Source organism: Mobula birostris, chromosome 14 (genome assembly GCF_030028105.1).
Source record: "Mobula birostris isolate sMobBir1 chromosome 14, sMobBir1.hap1, whole genome shotgun sequence".
NCBI lineage: Eukaryota > Metazoa > Chordata > Chondrichthyes > Myliobatiformes > Myliobatidae > Mobula > Mobula birostris.
The window spans coordinates 29,778,009-29,800,907 of record NC_092383.1 but is presented as its reverse complement, the minus strand read 5'-3'; the positions used below and the strand labels follow the sequence as shown (position 1 = coordinate 29,800,907).

The 22,899-nt window shown below is 41.0% G+C and overlaps 1 protein-coding gene across 1 annotated transcript in view; it reads right to left on the bottom strand.

The window, feature by feature from the left end:
- The window catches only part of fkbp16 (FKBP prolyl isomerase 16), a 176,051-nt gene extending 165,417 nt beyond the window's left edge, over positions 1–10,634 (bottom strand). The window contains exon 1 of the mRNA XM_072277716.1: positions 10,570–10,634. Within this exon, the coding sequence (XP_072133817.1) occupies positions 10,570–10,634 (65 nt within the window). The remainder of the gene's footprint in view (positions 1–10,569) is intronic.
- Between the last annotated feature and the right edge of the window lie 12,265 nt (positions 10,635–22,899).

Genomic DNA, 22,899 nt, shown 5'->3' with positions numbered 1-22,899 from the left:
TCATCCAGGCAACACAGAAGGAGTTATAGAGAGGTATGGTAACAGGCCCTTCAACCCATCATGTTCATGCTGGCCATCAGTTCCCCATTTGCACTAACCCTGCATTCATCCCATTTCTTATTCTCCCACATTCTCGTCAACTCCTTCCAGGTTCTACCGATCACAGGCACACTGGAACCAAGTTACCATGACTCATTAACCTACAATGTGGGATGAAACCAGGGGGCCCAGAGGAAACCCACAAGGTCTTGGAGAAAATGTGTAAGCTCCCCACAGACGATTCCTAAAGGAAAGAATGGGTGCTAATGAAATATGCTGCTTTTCGGTATCAAGGATCCTGAGTAATGTTAGAGCTCCATTCATCTAGACAGTTCCAACTTTTGCCTTGCTGTTCAGGTGGACTTTGTGAGTTAGGAGGTGAGTCACTGGCCACAGAATAACCATCCTTGACTTACCCATGTAGCATAAGTATTTATCCATAAATATAACTTTCCATTCAGTGATGACCCATTCCTTAACCCTTTCTACTCCCCACAGTGCTGATGGGAAATCAGAAGAAGATAATGTCATTGAACGTTAATGGGAGCTGATTAGACTTTTTCTTGTTGAACATTGTCAATGATTATCAGTTTTTGGCTGACTGATATCCTGGCCTTGCGATCTGGGTGGCTTCATTATCTGTTGAGTTGCAAATAAAACTGAACACTGTGAACATCAGAAAACATTCCTGTTTCTGTCTTTATGATAGTAGGAAGGTCATTAGTAGTCATAGTCATGGTCATGGTCATACTTCATTGATCCCGGGGGAAATTGGTTTTCATTACAGTTGCACCATAAATAATTAAATAGTAATAAAACCATAAATAGCTAAATAGTGATATACAAATTACACCAGGAAATAAGTCCAGGACCAGCCTATCGGCTCAGGGTGTCTGACCCTCCAAGGGAGGAGTTGTAAAGTTTGATGGCCACAGGCAGGAATGACTTCCTGTGACGCTCTGTGTTGCATCTTGGTGGAATGAGTCTCTGGCTGAATGTACTCCTGTGCCCAACCAGTACATTATGTAGTGGATGGGAGACATTGTCCTAGATGGCATGCAACTTGGACAGCATCCTCTTTTCAGACACCACCGTCAGAGAGTCCAGTTCCATCCCCACAACATCTCTGGCCTTACGAATGAGTTTGTTGATTCTGTTGGTGTCTGCTACCCTCAGCCTGCTGCCCCAACACACAACAGCAAACATGATCACACTGGCCACCACAGACTCATAGAACATCCTCAGCATATCTGGCTCAGCATATCATTGACGATATAGCCAGAAGCGTTTGAGCAAGGGATTACATTCTGTAGAAAGGGTTGCTCAAAGGAATGATTATAAGTGAAGTTAAATATGGGGATCTAGTAAGTAGCACTGGAATAGCATCAGTCCTTGAAGGCAGCGAAACAACAATACAGGGACAAGATTCAGACACAACTTTCCACCAACAACGCACGCAGCCTATGGCAAGGTCTGCACACCATCGCAGACTTCAAAGCTAAACACAGTGGAGTTTCCAACATCGCTGCCTCTCTCCCAGATGAGCTAAATCTTTTTTACGCTCGATTCGATGTCACCAGTACTGAGCCCCTGAGGAGACTTGTAGATAATGCGACTGGCAACTTAGTCATCTCTGAGGCGGAAGTGCACAGGTGTTTCCGACGAGTGGACAGTCGCAAGGCTGCGGGACTGGACGGCATCCCAGGATGGGGACTCAGGATGTGCACGGTGCAAATGGCAGGTATGCTTACAGACATTTTTAACCTTTCCCTCTCCCAGTGTAGAGTGCCCTCCTACTTCAAAACATCCACCATTGGTACTTAAAAAGACCAAGCTAATATGTCTGAATGACTGGCATCCTGTTGCACTCACCTCAATAATGAGCAAATACTTTGTGAGATTGGTCAAGAACTGCATCTGCAGCATGCTGCCACCCACGTTGGACCCCCTACAGTTCGCCTATCGACACAACCAACTGACAGATGACGCAATAGCCAGGGCTCTACATACCATTCTTACACATCTGAAGAAGAAGGATGCTTATGTGAGAATGCTGTTCTTGGACTACAGTTCAGCATTCAACACCACAATTCCCTCCAGGGTCAACAAGAAGCTCAGAGACATCAACCTTCACCCTGCCTTGTGTGGCTGGATCCTGGATTTCCTGTCAGATCGCCTGCAGGTGGTAAGAGTGGGCTCCCTCACCTCTGCCCATCTGACTCTCAACACAGGTGCCCGTCAGGGCTGTGTACTAAGCCCCCTCCTTTACTCTCTGTACACCCATGACTGTGTCACCACTCACAGCTCCAATTTGCTAATTAAATTTGCTGATGACACTACACTGATTGGCCTAATCTCAAACAATAATGAGGCAGCCTACAAAGAAGAAGTCCTCACCCTGACACAGTGGTGTCAAGAAACAACCTCTCCCTCAATGTCGCAGAAACAAAGGAGCTGGTTGTGGACTACGGGAGGAATGGAGACAGACTAACCCCTATAGACATCAGTGGATTTGGGGTTGAGAGGGTGAACAACTTTAAGTTCCTCGGCATAAACATCACCGAGTATCTCACGTGACCTGTACATACCGGCTGTGTGTTGAAAAAGGCACAACCACGCCTTTCACCTCAGACAGTTGAAGAAGTTGGGTGTGGGTCCCCAGATCCTAAGAACTTACTACAGGGGCACAATTAAGAACATCCTGACTGGCTGCAAGACTGCCTGGTATGGGAACTTTACTTCCCTCAATCGCAGGACTCTGCAGAGAGTGGTGCGGACAGCCCAGCGCATCTGTAAATGTGCACTTCTCACTATTGAGGAAATTGACAAAGACAGGTGCGTAAAAAGGGCCCGAAGGATCATTGGGGACCCAAGTCACCCCAACCACAAACTGCTCCAGCTGCTACCATTCAGGAAATGGTACAGCAGCATAAAAGCCAGGACCAACAGGCTCCGGGACAACTTCTTCCACCAGGTCATCAGACTGACACAACTATATTTCCATGTTATATTGACTATCCTGTTGTACCTACTATTTATTATAAATTACTATAATTTTCACATTGCACATTCAGACAGAGACGTTGTGTAAAGATTTTTACTCCTCATGTCTATGAAGGATGTAAGTAATAAAGACAATTCAATTTAATTCAATAAGATTAGACAGTTGAATATGTGGCTCAAAGATTTGTGGAATGGGGTTTATTCAAGGGGCACTGGCACCAGTACTAGGGAAAGAGGAAGTTGTTCTATTGGAAGGGACCTTTCTGAATTGGGCTTGGACCTGTGACCTGATGAATTTAATAATTTGGACTATATGTTATAGTTTCATCTAAATAGTGAAGAGATGTGGAGTTGAAAACTGATTCTGGTTGAGGGAAATTTAGCAAGTTAAAGAGAAATGGCATAATTACATTTAGTCAAAAGTATAATGATAACAGTGTATGTCACTCAAGGGATGGTGCATACACGACCCACCCAGCCAACACACTTTTCGTCCCAGTTTGCTCCAGGAGAAGGCTCAGGAGCTTGAAGACTCGTACGACCAGATTTGGGAACAGCTTCTTTCCAGCTGTGATAAGACTGCTGAACGGATCCTGACCTGGATCTGGACCGTATCCTCCAAATATCCGGACCTGCCTCTCGGTTTTTTTGCACTACCTTACTTCCCATTTTTCTATTTTCTATTTATGATTTATAATTAAAATGTTTAATATGTACTAATTTTAACTATTTTTAATATTTAATATTTGTAATCCAGGGAGTGTGAAGCGCAGAGTCAAATATCGCTGTGATGATTGTACGTTCTAGTACCAATTGTCTGGTGACGATAAAGTATAAAGTATGGTGAGAAATAAACTAGTCTGAATAGTTATGGGAGAGATAGGAAAGAGGTGGGCAAAAACTTATTATTAAAGAGTAGGATAAAGGAAGTGCAAAGGGCCTCAGCGATGAAAATCAAACAGAGGATTCAATTTGAAAGCTCCCCAAGGAATAAGGATGATTTAGGGCATGGTGCTACGGTGGCATTGTGGTTAACACGACGCCACTACAGCTCAGCATGCTCCAGAGTTCAGAGTTCAATCCCAGTGCCATCCTGTAAAGAGCCTCTGTGCCCCCTCCTCGTGGAATGCGTGGGTTTTTCCCAGGTCATCCAATTTCCTCTCGTAATCCGAAGACGTACCGGGTGGGTTTGTAAATTGTCCTGTGGTTAGGTTAGAGTTAATCAGGTTTGTCAGGGCTTGCTGCGGCAGCGTAGCTCGAAGGGCAGGAAGGGCCATCTCCGCAATGTGTCACTAAATAAATAAAGATTCAGAAATTGGAGGAGCATGATGACATGGTACCATCTAGAAAGGGTTATGTATCCAGAATTACACAACCGTCCAGCCTCAAAGAGTGCTGCTGAAAGATCTGCATGGACTCTTACTTTATACTTTATTGTCGCCAAACAATTGATACTAGAACGTAAATCATCACAGCAATATTTGATTCTGCACTTTCCGCTCCCTGATTACCAAATATTAAATATTAAAAATATTAAAAATAGTAAAAATTAGTAAATATTAAAAATTTAAACTATAAATCATAAGTAGAAAATAGAAAAATGGGAAGTAAGGTAGTGCAAAAAAACAGAGAGGCAGGACCGGATATTTGGAGGATACGGCCCAGATCCGGGTCAGGATCTGTTCAGCAGTCTTATCACAGTTGGAAAGAAGCTGTTCCCAAATCTGGCCGTACGAGTCTTCAAGCTCCTGAGCCTTCTCCCGGAGGGAAGAGGGACGAAAAGTGTGTTGGCTGGGTGGGTCGTGTCCTTGATTATCCTGGCAGCACTGCTCCGACAGCGTGCGGTGTAAAGTGAGTCCAAGGACAGAAGATTGGAGCTTTAAACCAACTGTTTTTCCAAGGTTGGTGAAGTCTAAGCATAAATTATCATTTAGATCATTTTCTATTCTAGAATTCACTGTGCACAAACCTATGCTTCAGAGCTACTTATGTGCTGCAGACTTCAAAATTTCCCCGGTTTGCCACAGCACAAGAGGAGAGAGTGGAGGGAGGCTGGTGAAACAAAAGCAAGATCATTATTTGTATCCTTTAGAACTCATTAGGAGGAAGAAAAGGGAAGCGGGTTAAGCAACAGAGAAAAATGGGAGTACTGAGACTGATGAACAAATACAGCACATGGAAATGAGATGGTGGTGACACTGGTAAGTCTGCAGTACGAAATGAAACCAGGTTCATGCAGGGGAGAAGGCTCAAGTATCGGAGAAAAGCAATTAATAGACAGAATTGGTAATTGCTCCATAGTGTGACACACTCTGTCAAGGAGGAAAGCAGTATGACAAATCTTGATGTGAATTTGTAAATAAATCACTTGTGCATGTGAGGTAATGACACATGGGTTAACACATATTCCGAAGCTGATTTTGTCCTTGGAGAATTTAAATGCAGTACTCATTTGCTCTGTGATAGTGACTCACAGATCATCTCCAATACAATGTAATGACCTTATTTCATGGTGACATCAGAGACCTGAGATTAGAGATGATAATGGAATATAATTCTGCAACTGCTACTGCCTCACAGTGCCTCACCAAAAGACAGTTTGGAGTTGCTGGATTGCATCCAAAACAATCCCACTTGGCTCAGTAGAAAACAGAGAATATCAGTGCAAAGATGAAATTTTGGATTTGTATGTTGGTCGCTCTACTCAGTGCTACCGAGCAGGGACGAATCTGTAATATGCTGATTGGTGATGGCCGACCAGCCTGTTATTCTTCCCTGGTGGTGATTTTCTTTCACCAACCCCCATTAACCAGCTGTAACATCATAATATATTGGGGCAGAATTAGGCCAATTGGCCAATTGTATGTGTACCAACAGTCCATCATGGCTGATTTATTATCCCTCTCCAATCTATTCTCCTGCCTTCTCCCCACAAAGTAGAACAACATAAAACATAGAACAATACAGCACAGGAACCGATTAAATTGTGCTGAACCAATTAAATTAGTATTCAACTGACTAACTAATCTATTCCTTTCTGCCTATATTCTTCCATTATCTTCACATTCATGTGTCTATCTAAAAGTCTCTTAAAATATTCTGATGTTTGTGCCTTTAGCATCATCCCATGCTGTGCATTCCCTGTGTAAGAAACTTGTCCCTCACATCTCCTTTGAAATTACCCTCTTGCACCTCAAATGCATGCCCTCTTGTATTAGACATTTCAACCCGGGGGTGCGGGGGGGTGGGGGAAGATACTGTCTCCTTACTCTATCTATGCCTTGCATAATCTTATAAACCTCTATCAGATTTTCGTCAGCCTCCAACACTGCAAAAAAAACATCCTAAGTTTGTCCAACCTCTTGTTATAGCACATACCTTCTAATCCAGGGAACATCCTGGTAAACTTCTTCTACGCCCTCTCCAAAACCTCAACATCTTTCCTATAAGGAGGCGACCAGAACTGTATGCAATATTCCAGATGCAGCTTAACTAGAGTTTAAAAAGATGCTGCATAACTTCCTGACTTTTGAACTCAATGTCTTGAATAATAAAACCAAGAATATCATATGCCTTCTTAACTACCCACTTTCAGGGAGCTATGACTTGGATCCCAGGATCCCTCTGCTCATCAATACTGTTAAGGATCTTACACTAAGCAGTGCATTGACTCTTTGCATTTGAACTACCAAGGTGAAACACATTTGGCTGGATTAAGCTCTATCTATCATTTCTCTACCCTTATCTGCAACTGATCTATAATCCTGCTATATTCTTTGCCAGGCTGCTATGCTATCCACAACACCACCAATCTTGATATCATCTGCAAAGTTACTAACACACCATCTACATTTTAGACCATAAAACTAAAAGACATGGAAGCAGAATTAGGCCATTCCGCCCATCGAGTCTGCTCTGTAATTTCATCATGGCTGATCCATTTCCCTCTCAACCCCATTCTCCTGCTTTCTCTCCATAACCCTTCACACCCTGACTAATCAAGAAACTGACAACCTCTGCCTTAAATTCCCCCAATGACTTGGCTTCCACAGACGCCTGTGGCATTGACTTCCACCGGCTCACCACTCACTGGCTAAATCAATTCCTCCTTATCTCTGTTCTAAATGGGTGTCCCTCTATTTTGAGGCTGTGCCCTTTGGATCTAAACTCCCTCACCAAAAGAAACATCCTGTTCACATTTTCATCCACGTCATTTATATACGTACATCACAAGCAGCATGGGTCTCAGTACAAATCTCAAAGAAACATTACTAATCACAGACAGACCTCCATCTAGAATAGGTCTCATCAACCACTATCCTCGGTCTTCTATGGGCAAGCCAGTTCAGAATCCAAATGGTCTATTCCCCATGGACCCCATGCATCTTCACCTTCTGTATGAGCTTCCTGTAGGAACTTTATCAAACTCCTTACTAAAGTCCATATGGACAACATCCATAGCTTTACCTTCATCAATCACCCTTGTCATGTCATCAAAAAAACTCAATCAAGTTAATAAAACATGACTTGCCCAGCACAAAGCCATGCTGGCTCTCCCTAATATGGTTTTCCAGACACTCATAAATCCTATCCCTATGAATTCTTTTCAGTAACTTCCCAACCAATGGCATGAGACTCACCAGTCTATAGTTTCCAGGATTATCCCCGGTTCCCTTCTTAAATAATGGACCAACATTAACCACTCACCAGTCCTCTGGGACTTCATCTATAGCTAGAGAGGACACAAAGATATTGATCAAGGCCCCAGCAATCACTTCTCTTGCCTCTCTCAATAACCCGGGGTATATCCCATCAGGTCCTGGGGACTTATCCACCCCAATGCTCTTTAAGAGACCCAACAGTACCTTCTCCGTTACCACAAAATGTCCCAGTGTATCAATACCGTCTGCACTGATCTCTCTATTCTGCACATGCTTCTCCTTGGTAAATAGTGATCTAAAGTACTCATTAAGGACCTCACCCACATCCTCCACCTCCAAGCAAATGTTCCCCCCTTTATACTTGAGTGGAGCCCCCCCCGCCCCCGCCGTTATCCTCTTGCTCATGATTTATGCATAGAATGCCTTGGGATTTTCTTTAATCCTACTTGCCAAGGACTTTTCATGGCCCCTCCCGGATCTCCTAATTTCCTTCTTGAGTTCTTTTTTGGCCTCTTTATAAGTCCTCAAGGGCTCTGTTTGAGTCTAGCTTCTAAGCTTTACATACTTTTTCTTTTTTCTTCTAGACTAAATTCATCACCCCTGTCAACATTCAAGGTACTCTTACCGTTGACAGCTGTACTAAACAAGAACCTATCAACCTCCGCATTAAATACTTTCAATGACTTGGCCTCCACAGCAGTCTGTAGCAATGAATTCCACAGATTCACCACCCTGTGGCTAAAGAAATTCCTCCTCATCCTTGGCTAACTTGGCACTCTGGAATGGGACATGAGGGGACATGTGAGTTCTATTTTGCCCACGTTTGAGCTGGTACTATGTGACTTTAGTGATTTTGGAGCCAATGATGTTGCGCCCGGATCCTCACCATCCCACCAGTATATGAACTTTCTGCTGCGCTCTCTGGAAAGTCCGTTCTACTGGCGAGATTGAACCTACCCGTGAATGATAATGGCCAAGTCTGAGACACTGGCTTGGAGATTTGACACTTTGAGTATGACAAATGACATTGCCAACCAATCTGTGGGACAGTTCTCACAATTTAAACCTAAGTCCTAAAATATTAGTGTTGAGAGTTTTTCTGAAGTGTGTACATCTCTGCCATGATTGAGTTTGATGGCTATGTTCATATCTGGAATGATGCCAGTTATATTTTTCCATGTATTGTCTTGCTGGCTATTTCAAAAGTCAACCAGGAGACTACTGCATCGCTCTATTACACCATTAAACAGATTGGAGTTCGATCAATGGTTGTAACAACAACTAAATTTTATGGAGCACACTATTTCACAAACCTTCTCAGGAGTGTAATCAAACAGAATTTAACTCAGAGCTAGAAAAGCAGATATTAAGGGCAAACGTTTTTGGAACCTCCTTAAGAAGTGGGAAATCAGGAGTTAACTTCCTGGGTTTAGTGCACAGTTGACTAAATTTATTGCTTGGTTGATTGGTTTACTGTGGAGATCACTGGTGTAATGCCCCTTGTCACTGGTTTCATGTCTGGATAGCTGGCTTGGTGTTCAGGTTGCTAGTTTAGCACCTGGGTGGCTGGTTTTGCGCCCAGGTTACTGGTTTAGTGTCTGGGTAGATGCTTTGTTACCTGGGTAGTTGAAGGCACTGTACTGTCTGGTTGAGTTCTGGAAATCAGAGATGTACATGAAAAATAGAATAGGAAATTCACAAAAGATCTTGGTGGAACAGACAGAGGCAGTCAGAGACTTAGAAATATAGAACACGAGATGAGGAACAGGCCATTTAGCACATCCAGTCTTTTCCATGCAGTGATTAACCTCAATATCATGTTCACACTCCCTTTCCATATCTTGTGATGCCTTTTGTATACAGAAATACATCCTTTTGCTTTCTTAAATATATTCAGGGATTAGGCCTCTACACCTTCTATGCAGAGATCATCCCCTATTCATCATCTACCAAGTGCAGTAATTTCCCATTATCTCAGTTTTAAGGCTCTTGCATTGTAATCTGAGATTGTGTTTTCTCATTCTAGACACTCTGCCTGGGGTGGGGGAGCACCTTCCCCACACCCAGTCTCTCTTGCATTGTCGGGATTTTTGTTTTAACATGATCTCCTCTCATTTTTGTAAACTGCAGCAAATAATCACTTGGCTGTTCCAACCTTTCCTCATATAGCAATCCCATCTTCCCAGAAACCAGTCTGGTAAGCCTCCAGGCAAAGGCTTTGAAGGAATAAAAGCAAAATTGGAAGTCCTTGATGGGCAGCAAGCACAGGGGTACAATAAACAGTCAGCAAAGTCACAAATGCAAACACATACTGCATGTAATCAGTTATGAACAGTCTTTATGTATAAGATTAGCTCCGAACCACAAACTTAATCTATTTCCACATTACGCATGCATTGCAAAAGATTTCCTTGTAGTTTATGTAAAATATCTCATCTGATAGAACCAGGAATGCTGATCAACTGGAAGATACATCTGCAGCTTCCTGTTGGTGGATGACTATTTAACATTAATAAATGAAGTATTTCTAAACTGCATTAACCGAAGTTTTAGAAATAGCAGCACTTCGTTGCATTTGTCAATGAACAGCTACTTACCCAGTAAGCGGTCAATTTATTTAAATAATAAGCTACCTCTGCTATCTATATAAGCAATTTACCTGCTCCCTTTTTTCTCAAAGTTTTAATACAATAAAACACATGTTGCAAGAAAGGGTTCCTTCCCATATCTGAGGCATATTACATTCAACTGCAGATGAGCAATTTAATCTTCGTTCACAATTTCTTCTCCATAACTTTTACTTGTCCAGATATCCAGTTCCCTTTTGCTCTCAGAGCACAGATCTAGGAATGAAACTTAATCTTACCTCCCAATGTGACCATAGGCATACATTCCATCAGAAATCACAAGAGCAACTTCATCCAATTGCATTGAGAATGCACAGTATTCAAGTGCCTGCGGATAATGTGAAAATATAAATGTGTTATTTGATTGAACAAGCTACAATCAATTCCAAGTGTTATAATATTGATTCTTGGACAACATATTAATTGGCTTTTGAATGTCAAGATATTCTTTAAATAACGAGTATGAATTTGGTGTAAATTACAAAAGGAATTTGCCCTATTATCTTTGACATGACTGCCCTCAGTTCTTGCTCATTGTCAAGCAAAGAATCATTAAGTGCGTTTTCCAAATTGGCTGAATCAGTCTTGCTCAACTGTTTCATATGCCACAGAACGATCTCCGAAGAACCTGAACCATAGCAACTCATTTCATTTACGTTTACGATTGCTCATTTGGGCTGAGTTTAACAATCCTTAACTTCAATATTTGTTTTAATACTCAAGCGTGCAATCCTATCCATTTCCACCCTTTCTACTTTTGAAATATATCCTGGCTCCCTAAGTTCATGGCACTGTCATTCAGCACTCATCGCTGTCTTTGTTATTGCCAGATCTGATCTTACCAATAGTCTCTCCCTCAGCCTCCTAAATGCCACCGTGCATAAATTCAAATTTGCCCATCTTTGCTATCATTGTACTTTTGGTCTGGTACTGCTACTGTACATATCAATCTGCCATTTCTCAGCACATTCTCACAATCAAATGCATCTCCTGTAATAATGCCTTCTGTCTCCCATGCTTGGCAATGTGCCTCCACTTACCACTCTTACCACTCTTACCACACTGACCTCCTTCAATGTGAGATGCTGGTGTCTCATTCCCACAGTCTTGGACTGTCCACCACAATCAGAATCAGGCTTATTATCACTGGCATACAGTACATCATGAAGTTTATTATTTTGTGGCAGCAGTACAGTGCAAGACATAAGTAGCACTCTAAGTTACAATAAGAAATAAAATAAATAAATATTGCAAAAGGTGAATAATGAGATAGTATTCACAGGTTCGGGGACCATTCAGAAATCTGATGGCAGTGGAAGATGGTGCTTCTTCAGGTTCCTGTACCTCGACCCTGATGGTACTAATGAGCATGTTCCAGATATTGCTGATCCTTAATGATGAATCTTGAGGCAACACATCTTGAAGCATGTTCTCAACAGTGGAGACATGCCCCTGGAGTTGGCTGAGTCTAGAAACTTCTGTAGTCAATTTCGATCCTGTGTAGCGGAGCCTCCATTCCTGGTGGTGATGCAACCAGTCAGAATGCTCTCCATGGTGCATGTGTGGAAATTTGCTAGGATCTTTGCTGATGTAGTAAATCTCCTCAAATCTTTGATGAAGCATAGCCACATGTATCTGTGCCTTCTTTCGGATTGCAATACAAAGATGCTGGTCCTCAGCAGTATGAAGCTGCTCACTCTTTCCACTGCTGACCCCCTCGATGAGGACTGCTGTGTTGTCTCCTGATTTCCCCTTCCTGAAGTCCGTAATCAATCCCTTGATCTTGTTATTGTTGAGTGCAAGGTTCATGCTGTGACATGACTCAACCAGCTGATCTATAAACTTTATGGCTTCCTTTCCCAGACCTTCCAATGACTTCTCAAAATGTCTGCTTGACATATTTTTACCCCTGAATTGGGGACTAAGAATGTTTTGTTACAAAAACAGAGGGAAGTGTCACTGTAGAGAGGTTCAAAAACAAGGATAACCCTTTTAAAATTATTGTTTGACTCAGAGCGTCAGAAAGGACAGGAGAGATGGGTGCTTTATAAATGCAAATCCACGAACAACATATTGGACCAGAACTTGTTGGGAAATGCGAGCAGTCCCTATGTGAGTAGGAAATCCCCGCTGGCCATGGTTAGCAGTTTTCCAGTAGTGCTTTGACATTGCACTTCTTACTGAACTGAATAATGTAGTGTGACTTTGCTATGGTTCATCAGCAGATATGCAAGAACATTCACCTGCGCACTTTTGCTGGCTCAGAATGCAGTGTGAAGAAGCAAGGCAAATGGAAATTTAATTTATGTTTTGCAATTAATTAATTTTGCATAAATGCTTTTAAATGTCTAAAAGTGGTTTTTAATGCTTAATGTTGTAAAGGTTTTTAATACATTCTAAATTCTTTTAAGGTTTTAATGAATGTAATTGCTTTTGACAGGAACATTCAGAAGCATAAATAGTTCTTAACAGGCTTGACAATAGGCTAAGCCCATGGGACATGATTTTGCCAGATGTCAAAGTTTTCTTCTTTTTGTTCTGGCCTACCCACCCACATTAATGTTCAAAATTTCCAAAGATCTCAAAGTTTGGATTAAATCTGCTTTGGGCAACACCAATAACTCCATGTTTGTCTCACAGGATAGTGACAGGCATGGTGGTTCATAACTACCTAGCCCAATGAGTTTAACGAAGGTGCTCTCTCACATTACTCATGGTCAACATGATACATACTGACATGGAGATTCAATAACAGTGCGTATCATGGAGAAAATCTAATTGAGTAAAATATTACTGGCACAAATATTCCACTTTGAATCAACGGCTGTATCAGAAGTGGTGAAAATCTGAATAGAGGTACCAGCAGGCTCAAGGACAGCTTTGATCCTACAGTTAGAAGACTAATGAATGGACCACTTGTACAATTAGATGCACTCTTGACCTCACAATCTACCTCGTCATGGCCTTACACGATATTGTCTGTAAATGCAACACTGTACTGTGAATTCCGATTAATTGGGATACATCGGGCCAGTCCGTTTTGACCCAATTAAGTGATGGCTACAATTATCCGAAGTTTAATGGAAGTAGTTAAAAAGGTATAAAAAGACAAACTATTGTTTAACTGAATAACAAATTATGTACTTAGATGAAATACAGAACTAATTCGAATACTACCAATATAATGCAGTATGATAAAACTGTGTATTAGTTCGTAATGTTTACCGACAGTGGAGTTCATCAGAGCATACTAGCATACATTTGATTGGTAAGCTCTCCATTCATTAACACATTCCACAATTAATAACAGTTTCTTTTTATCAGTCCCTACACAGTTATGCGATCCTTTGCTTTCTTTGAACTTGATAATCTTGCATGTTTGTAGCAAAGGGAATTGTCCAGCATAGCAGGACAAAAAAGGTCTGTTTCGTTTGCATTGTAGATATCATCTGCACAACATTTTTGAAGCAAGTCAGGGAGTTTTGTAGATTTCCATGTTTCTACACTTAACAGCTTCAGCACTACCTTTCCTACAGTGTGCTTTCTTGAATTTAATATGGTGCCTATATTTCCATTAAGACAACTGTTCCTTTAACATCTTTGTGACCTAACTTCTTAGTTAGCTCTCTGACTTGCTTTGTAACATTGGTCCACTGACACACACACACCTCAACCAATTAAAATGAAAAGCCATTGACTGAGGGCAGCTTCAACATCTGGATGCGTACCTTCACGCTTTGTTTTTGGGATATTCTCTGTCGTCCCTCGTGTAATGCCCATTCTTTTCGCCGTTTATCTTGCAGGTGTGTCAAGCATGCAAGTGTGGATTTTGGCTCTCCAGTTATCTCTGCCACCTGACAGTGGTGTTAGGCGGATGGCTTTTAATTTGGTCTAATAGGGTATTTTTTTGAGCTAGTGTCGAATCTTTTTGTGGCAAGGGTCTCAAACACATTTTAAAGTCAAAATTTAAAAAAAGCCAAATTATCAAAAATTACTGCTTTTTGAATTGACACCCATTGGCCTAAACTGATAACATAACAATGCACACACAACTGTTCACTCTAAACCTGGTGAAGTGTCTAATGACCACACAAGTGCACGTGATTGATTACCTCCTATCCCAATGAAGTGGCATAGTGTCCCAAATAAACAAAGGGAATCCTGGCTATTTTGTTGATTTGATTTTGTTCTTTAAGACTTGTCCGAAATAGGCAGTTTCCCCGATTAGCCAGTGGCCCAATAATCCATTGTATTCTGCATTCTGTAATTGCGTATTTTTTTGCATTACCTCAATGTACTGATGTAACGAAGTGAACATCATGGATAGACAGCAAAACAACAGTTTTTCACTGTACCTCAGTACATGAGACAATAATAAACTAATCCCTAATTACCATGTTTTATTTACTATTTTAGAGAACATTACTGGCAAGGTCAGTAGTTATTCTCCATCCATAGATATCCTTGAATTGAATGGCATACTAGACCATTTCATGGGATTATTAAGTATCAAGTAAATGGGAGTTTGATGGCCAGTGTGGACATGGGGGGTGGTGGACCGAAGGCCCTCTTTCTGTATCCCTCTATGATGCTGTCTGTCTGCAATTGAACATATCGCTGTGGTTCTGAGTATACAGTTAATCATCCAAACAGATGAGAACCGAAGATTTCCTTCCCAAAGTCAAATAGATGGGTTTGTTTGATAGTGAAGCAGCCTCAAAATCACCAGAGACCTTAGGATAATGGAACCCTTAGAGACAGGTGATCATAATATTATCAAATTCACCCTGACATTTGAGAAGGAGAAGGTAAAACCAGATGTATCTGTATTGCAGTAGGGTAAGGGGATTTATAGAGGCATGAGAGAAGAGTTGGCCAGAATTAATTGGAAAAGAACACTGGCAGGGATGATGGCAGAGCAGCAGTGGCTGGAACTTCTGGAAGCAATTTGGAAGGCACAGGATATATACATCACAAAAAGGAAGAAGTGTTGTAAAGGCAAGATGACACAACTGTGTTGACAAGAGAACTTAATGCCAACATAAAAGCTAAAGAGGGGGCATGTAATAGAGCAAAATTAAGTGGAAGTTAGAATTTTGGGAAGCTTTTCAAAACCAACAGAAGACAACTAAAAAGTCATTAAAAAGGAAAAGATGGAATATGAAAGTAAACTAGCCAATTTTATTAAAGAGGATACCAAAAGTTTCTTCAGATACATAAAATATAAAAGAGAGTCAAGAGTGCATATCAGACTGCTGGAAAATGATGCTGGAGAGGTAGTAATGAGGAACAAGGAAATGGCCAATGAACTGAACAAGTATTTTGCATCAGTTTTCACTGTGGAAGATACTAGCAGTGTGGTAGAAGTTTCAGATGTCAGGGGTCATGAAGTGTGTGGTTACCATTACTAGAGCAAAAGTTTTTGGGAAACTGAAAGGTCTGAAGGTAAATAAGTGACCTGGACCAGAGGTGTACACCAAGGGCTCTGAAAGAGATGGATGAAGAGACTGTGGAGGCATTAGTAATGATCTTTCAAGAATTACTAAGTTCTGGAATAGATCCTGAAGAGTGGAAAAATGCAAATGTCACTCCACTCTTCAAAAAGGGAGAGAGGCAGAAGAAAGGAAACTAAAGGCCAGTTAGTCTGATCTCAGTGATTGGGAAGACATTGGAGTCGATTATTAGCAATGTGGTCTCAGGGTACTTGGAGGCACATGATAAAATAGGCCGAGGTCGGCATAGTTTCCTAAAACAAAACCTTGCCTGATAAATTTCTTGGTATTCTTTGAAGAAATAGCAAGAAGGACAGACAAAGGAGAATCGGTTGATTTTGTGTACTTGGATTTTCAGAAGACCTTTGAAAAAGTGTCACATATGAGGCTGCTTAACAACTACAAGCCCATGGTGTTACAGGAAAGAGACTAGCATGGATAAAGCAGTGGCTGATTGGAAGGAAGCAAAGAGTGAGAATAAAGAGTGCCTTTTTTCGTTGGCTTCCAGTGACTAGTGGTTCTCCACACGGATCTGAGTTGGGACCAATTCTTTTTATATTATATATCAGTGATTTAGATAGTGGAATTGATGGCTTTGTTGCAAAGTTTGCAGGCAATATGAAGACATGTAGGGGGGCAGGTAGTTTTGAGTCAGTAGAGTGGCTACAGAAGGACTTAAACAGATTAAGACAATGGGCAGATGGAATATAGTGTCGGGAAGTGTATGGTCATGCACTTTGGTAGAAGTAATGAAAGGGTTAACTATTTTCTAAATGGAGAGAAAATTTTTAAAAAATGGGATGCAAGGAGAATTGTGAGTCCTTGTGCAGGATTTCTTAAAGGTTAATTTGTAGGTTGAGTCTGTGGTGAGGAAGACAAATGCGATATTAGCATTCATTTCAAGAGGACTAGAATATAACAGCAAGGATGTATTGTTGAGACTTTATAAAGCACTGGTGAGGTCTCACTTGGAGTATTGTGAGCAGCTTTGAGCTCCTTATCTTAGAAAGAACGTGCTGAAACTGGAGGGGTTTCAAAGGAGGTTCATGAAAATGATTCCAGGATTGAATGGCTTGCCATATAAAGAACATTTGATGGCTCTGGGCCTGTATTCACCAGAATTTAGAAGAATAAGGGATGACCTCATTGAATCCTATTGAATGATGAAAGGCCTAGACAGAGTGGACATGGAGAGCATGTTTTCTATGAGGGAACAGTCTAAGGCCAGAGGACACAGCCTCAGAATAGAGGGGTATCCTTTTTGAAAGGAGGTGAAGAGGAATTTCTTCAGACAGAGAGTGATGAATCTGTGGAATTGTTTGCCACAGTCAGTTGTGGAGGGCAGGTCTTCATGTATATTTAAGGCAGAGGTTGACAGATTCTTGATTGGTCAGAGCATGAAGGTATATGGGGAAAAGGCAGGAGATGGGAGCTGAGAGGAATATTGGATCAGCCATGATGAAATGGTGGAGCAGACCTTGAGGGCCAAATGGCCTAATTCTGTTCCTATATCTTATAGTTTTATGTCTTATTATTTGTATTAGGCTTTTAGCTCCAATTCTATTCAATGAATAGGGTTTAATACCTCCAGCTTTGTTAGTGGCTTCTGAGCCATGAAGTTTGGCCTCTAGAATACCAGTCCAATAGTTGTCAGATGATTATTTTATCATGCATTTCTGTGATACAGAGAAAAGTAGCTGCAGAGCAAAGAAAACTCTGACCTACATCAAATAACCACTGATTACTATTGGAGAGAGATTTGTCTTTCAGTAGACTATCTCATTACCCTCATATGGAAATGAAGAATAAATAGTTGATGATTACTAAACCATGAATAAGCCATTGACTATGGGTTATTCAGTAATGCCAAGTGATTGGCACAGCACATGATATTTTGTGCAAAATCTCCCAACAACCTGAAGACTCATACCATCCTAGACTTGATTTTAAGACTTTAAAATTGTGTATAACTATTGAATGGATATGTAAATATAGAGAAGATAAGAATATACAATATAATTCATGTCGTAATGCCAATAAAGCTGTTGTTAAAACAATTTCTATAGATGCCATACATTGTTGGCACAGCCTACATTCATTATCCATCAGTAGTTTCTCTTGAATAGTGGGTAATCATTGACCCATTGCATCTCACATAATGAAGGAACTTCCATAGTGCACCTTAGTGAGAATGGATGAATTGGACTCAATGGCCTGTTTTCACACTGTATAATCTATTATTCCAGGAGTGCTGTTAGGTGGAGAGACCACAGACTCTCTGAGGAAGAAGGAATGGTGGTATGTATCCAGGATGAGGATGGTGTTGTTGGAAGGGAGATTGATGGTGATCCCACGTACATGCTACTTCTGCCTTTCAAGGCTGTAAAGATTTTCAGTTTAGGAACTGCATCCTATAGGAGATAAATACTGCAGCCAAAGTAGACTAACAAAGGATGGCATGAATGTAGGTAAGCTGTTGACCAAGGAACCTGCTTCGTCCCAGTTACCAAACACCTCCATCCATTGAGGCAAATAGAGACAATTCCCCAGTTTTTTGACTTGTTCCTTACAGATGGTGAGGAGGATTCCTGTAGTGAGCTACTCACAACTTAGTATCAAGCTTCCAATTTGACTAGAACACAACTTATATATATGGCTGGCACAGCTGATGAAGGCTGACCTTTGCTGAAGCCTCAAACTTCGAGATGTGCGAACACAGTTCAGAGTTATTTGGTGTACTGTGTATATTTTGATGTCAGGAAAATGAAAGCAATGCATTGTGTAAATCAATACAATGGTTTCAGAAAACCTCTGGTATCTGCTATTCAACTTAGCAGACACAAATCCACATTCATCAGTCATCCAAAGGTTAGCAGGATAGTGGGCTAAATCAGAAGTCAGCACACCTCATCTGCACATAGTGTTTCCCCTCACCTCCAGCACTGAATGCACCTTCTCTGATTACAAAAAAATTCCAAGAGCAGCAATTAATGGCTGATAAATTTGTCTGAACAAAAGCATCCTTCACTCAGGTTTGCAATATGGGAATAAAGCTGGTCATAGAACCTCACAGGGTCTTTGCATATGTTGGATTCGTTTCAGCAGAGAGGAACTTATCCATTTCTTTTTGCATTAGCATGAAATCTTTAACACTTCATTTGTTCCAAATAAATGTTTTAGCAGAGGAAATGTGGAATTCAATTTCACTTCTTTGTCCTACATCAATAGTGTTTTGGATCCTTCTATTATTTTTGGAACAGTTTCAAATTCATTGTACTTCTTCAGTATTGGTTTAGTCTGAGAAGGAGCTATAATTTTATTCATCATCATGGACATGGAGTTATCCAAAATTGGGCAAAAATATTCCATGTCACAATTTGAAGAAAAGAGGAAGAGTTCTTCCTGTGCTCTTGGCAACAATTTTTACCTCAAATGACATCTAGAAAAAGAGCATCTTATCACTATTTGTTGGTGTAATCTTGTGCCCAAACTGGCTGCAATACTTCCTGCATTAACTACATCAAAAGTATTTGATTCATATCAAAGCTCTTTGGGATGTCCTTCAGTTGTAAGAGATAACAAAAAGTGCAAGTTTATCAACCTTGAGCCTAATTTCCTTTGTTATCTGCAAAGTTAGATTCGTAAACCTTTGTAGGAATTTCCAGCAAATATGTTTGGTCTTCCATACGAGGCTGTTAGGCGGTGGAGACCTTAAATTGTTGGAACACATATATCAAATAGTTATGAAATTACTGAAAATGGGATAAAATGGTTGTCTTCTTTTTCTGATTGGGTAATGAAGTCACTACTTTGCAAGTAATTTCAGAATTTCAGGTGGCAAAGTGACTAATGTCGCGAATGCTGCTGTTCCCTTCTGCGCCTTGTGATGCATCTGCTTTTTTTTAAAGTGTTTTTGTCTGCTTTCTACAAGGCCGAGTTATTAGCTCAACGCTCAACCCAGCACAGAATGGAAACTTGCAAGGAGCCAGCAGAATTTGAATCTAGGATCTCGACGTCCGGTGTGGATGCCACTACACCACCAGCCAGCTCAATGTAGTGATTGAGTGATTGTAAAAGAGGCTGGAGACAGCTGCCACAAAACTTAGATCAGTGTGCTCTTTGACCATAAAAGCTGTTCCCAAGGCATGTACATTGATTTGTAAAGCAAATTCCATTGAATGCTGGATTAGTGAAAATGAATGCTTGCCCAAAGTCTTGTTTGAAGTATCAAAATAGGACACAATGTGGCCTCAAGCTAAAAATTTGCATCCAGATGATCTCAACGCATCAGGCCCCATCCATGGAAGGAAATGCCAGTCAATGTTGTGGGTCGAGATCCTTCATCTTGAGTCTAGTCCTAGGTGTCAAGCTGAAAGTTCCCTGTTCATTTCTCTCCACAGAATCAGCCTGACCCACTGCGATTGTTGAAGAGGTCAGGAAGTACAAGTTGATAATTACTCCTTGCATTCTATTTGCCAAGCTGACTGAACGCTCTCCTCAAGATCTGTGTCTATTTTCAGGGATATCGACATTAATTCCAGGAAGTTTAGATCCTGACATCTTTAGGGTCTTGTGCAGCCTAAGTGGATAGACCTCCTTCTGATATATATTTATCCCAGTGGAATTTTTTTGCCCTTGAGGAAGCTTCTCACTTCCAGCTTTCTCAGTATTTTTCTTCACATAATTTACATTACAAAGTACAGCACTTTATTTTGTACAATGCTATGAAAAGTATGGAGAAATAAATTGGGGACAAAGTAACCAGTAGTTTATTGAGTTAAACCTACCCAGCTCATTTGACATTATGCTATCATTCAGGTATTCCAAAAAAATAGGAAAAAGGTTGACCAGAATTTAGATGTGACCCAAAGGCCAAGCAGGGCTGCTAATTTTCAGGCTGCCTTAAGAGGTTTGGAGTCTCCACCCACTACTTACCATCTGGAGTGGGAAATGGTGGAGCAATTCTACACTAGGAATTCACAGTGTCTATCATTCAATATCCTGCCATAAAAACCACCATGAGCACTTCTCAAAGAGGTGAATGTTCCCTAAAAAAAAAGGATGCTGGATAGGATTGGTTTGTTTTCATTGGACCAGAACAGGCTGCAGGGAAACATGAATGATGTATGCATAATTATGAGGAACATAGGCAGAGTAGATAGTGCAAAATGATTCCTCTTTACAGATGTGCCTATAACCAGAGGAAACAGGTTGATGATTAGGGTAGAAGATTTAGAGTGTATTTGAGGAAGGTGGTTGAAATCTGAAATGCACAATGTGGGGATTGGTGGAAGTAGGTAGTCTCTCAGAATTTAAGAAGTATTTGGGTGAGCACTTTCAATGCCTTGACACAAAAGGTTGAGCAACGTAAGTTAGATTAGTATAGATGGATGCTTGGTGGGTGGAACAGAGGGGCCATGGTTCTTTTTCTCAGACCGAATTAAGGCATGGCAAGCTGAGAAATGTATCCTCATAGCAGTAACATTAAGGTTGCAACGGATCTAATTTTCAGCCTGACTTAAGCAATATAAAGCTGAATAAAATTGTCCTTGGAACGGTAACATTAAACACACAAGTTGCTGGAGGAACAGCAGATCAGGCAGTATCAATGGAAAAGAATAACAGTTGACGTTTTAAGCTGAGATCCTTCATCAGGACTAAGTTCCTCCAGCATCTTGTGCCTGTTAGTCTGGATTTCCAAGACCTGCAGAATGTTTATCAGTAATGTTAAAGTTTTGTTGAAATTAAATAAAAATGAATTTGGGAAGTGGAGCATGTTGTGCAGGTTTTGCTCTGTTGTATATTTAGTAGCACTGAGCTGAAGTAATTCTTTTCCCTATCTTTGCTGCTGTATTCCATACCTGAATTCCTAACATCTGTTTTATTTGCATCAAGCTCAAAGCAAAGAGCTTACTGTGTTGGGTTTTATAAGGTTAGATCATGATGCGGTATTATTCCTTGCCAAGAGCTCAGATGAGAAGCAACCCCTTGGATTTATCAAGGGCCTCTAGAGAAATTATATAAACCAAGAGCAAAAGCTCGTCAAGCCACAGAATGACTCATCAGGACAGATGAGCAGAGCTTTTGTCATGAGGTAGGTTTTAGGAAAGAAATTCAAGAGAGAGGTTAAGATGTGAGCATGTTATGGGGGAAATTCCAAAGCCTACAGCCAAGACAGCTGAATACACAACTGGAGTAACTAAATTCAAGAGTGAGCAAAATGTTTTGGAATGAGAAGAGTTCAGAGATTCAGAGATGGAAGTGGCTGCAGAGATTCTTGGAGATAACAGGGGTGGAGTGTAGTGGCAGAGTTTCTGATCATGGGAAAATTGTGAAGATCAAGGTGATAACTTGAAAAGTTAAGGAGTTATCAGGCCACGGTAGAATGTGGTTATTGTGTATGTTTTAATTCAGAAAGGGAAGTCAACCTGGATGGGTGTATTTTTGCAGGGGACAGGATGGGAAGCTAACCAATAAGATATTGTAATAGTCAGATCTGGAAAGGACTGGTGGAAAGTTCCAGTAGCAGATGAGCTGAGGCAGGGGTAGAGATTTGGGAATAATAAAGATGGAAATGAGCAGTCATGGTGTTGGAATAAGAACCTGGATGAAAACTCAGCTGTGTCAACAAAGTGAAAAGATGGCAGAAGAACTGGCTTGGCTCTAGTGCAGGTATTTCCTTGGAATATTGCCAGGGAGCTGGGTTTGTGGGAAGACCAAAGACATTGGCTTCATTCTTCCACATACACAGTTGTAGAAAATGGCTGGCTTTGCAGTATTGAATGGGAGCTGCAAAAACTGGGGACCCTGGGTGAGTGTCAGAAACATTAAGCTGAATGGCATCACCATTAGCTTGGAAGCTGAACAATAATAAACCAATTTACCAGCTTACCAGCTAGTTGTTATTTTGTCTTCGAATGCCACATTGATGGAGCAGTCGGCACATGAAGTAGTGGGCACACAAAGTAAGTTCTGGCAGACTGGGTGGATGAGACATACAGCTAGGAAGACCAGAAGGCAGTTCTGCTATGCTCCATGGAAAGCGAAGGACATGACAAGGCACAGAAGGTGTCATGG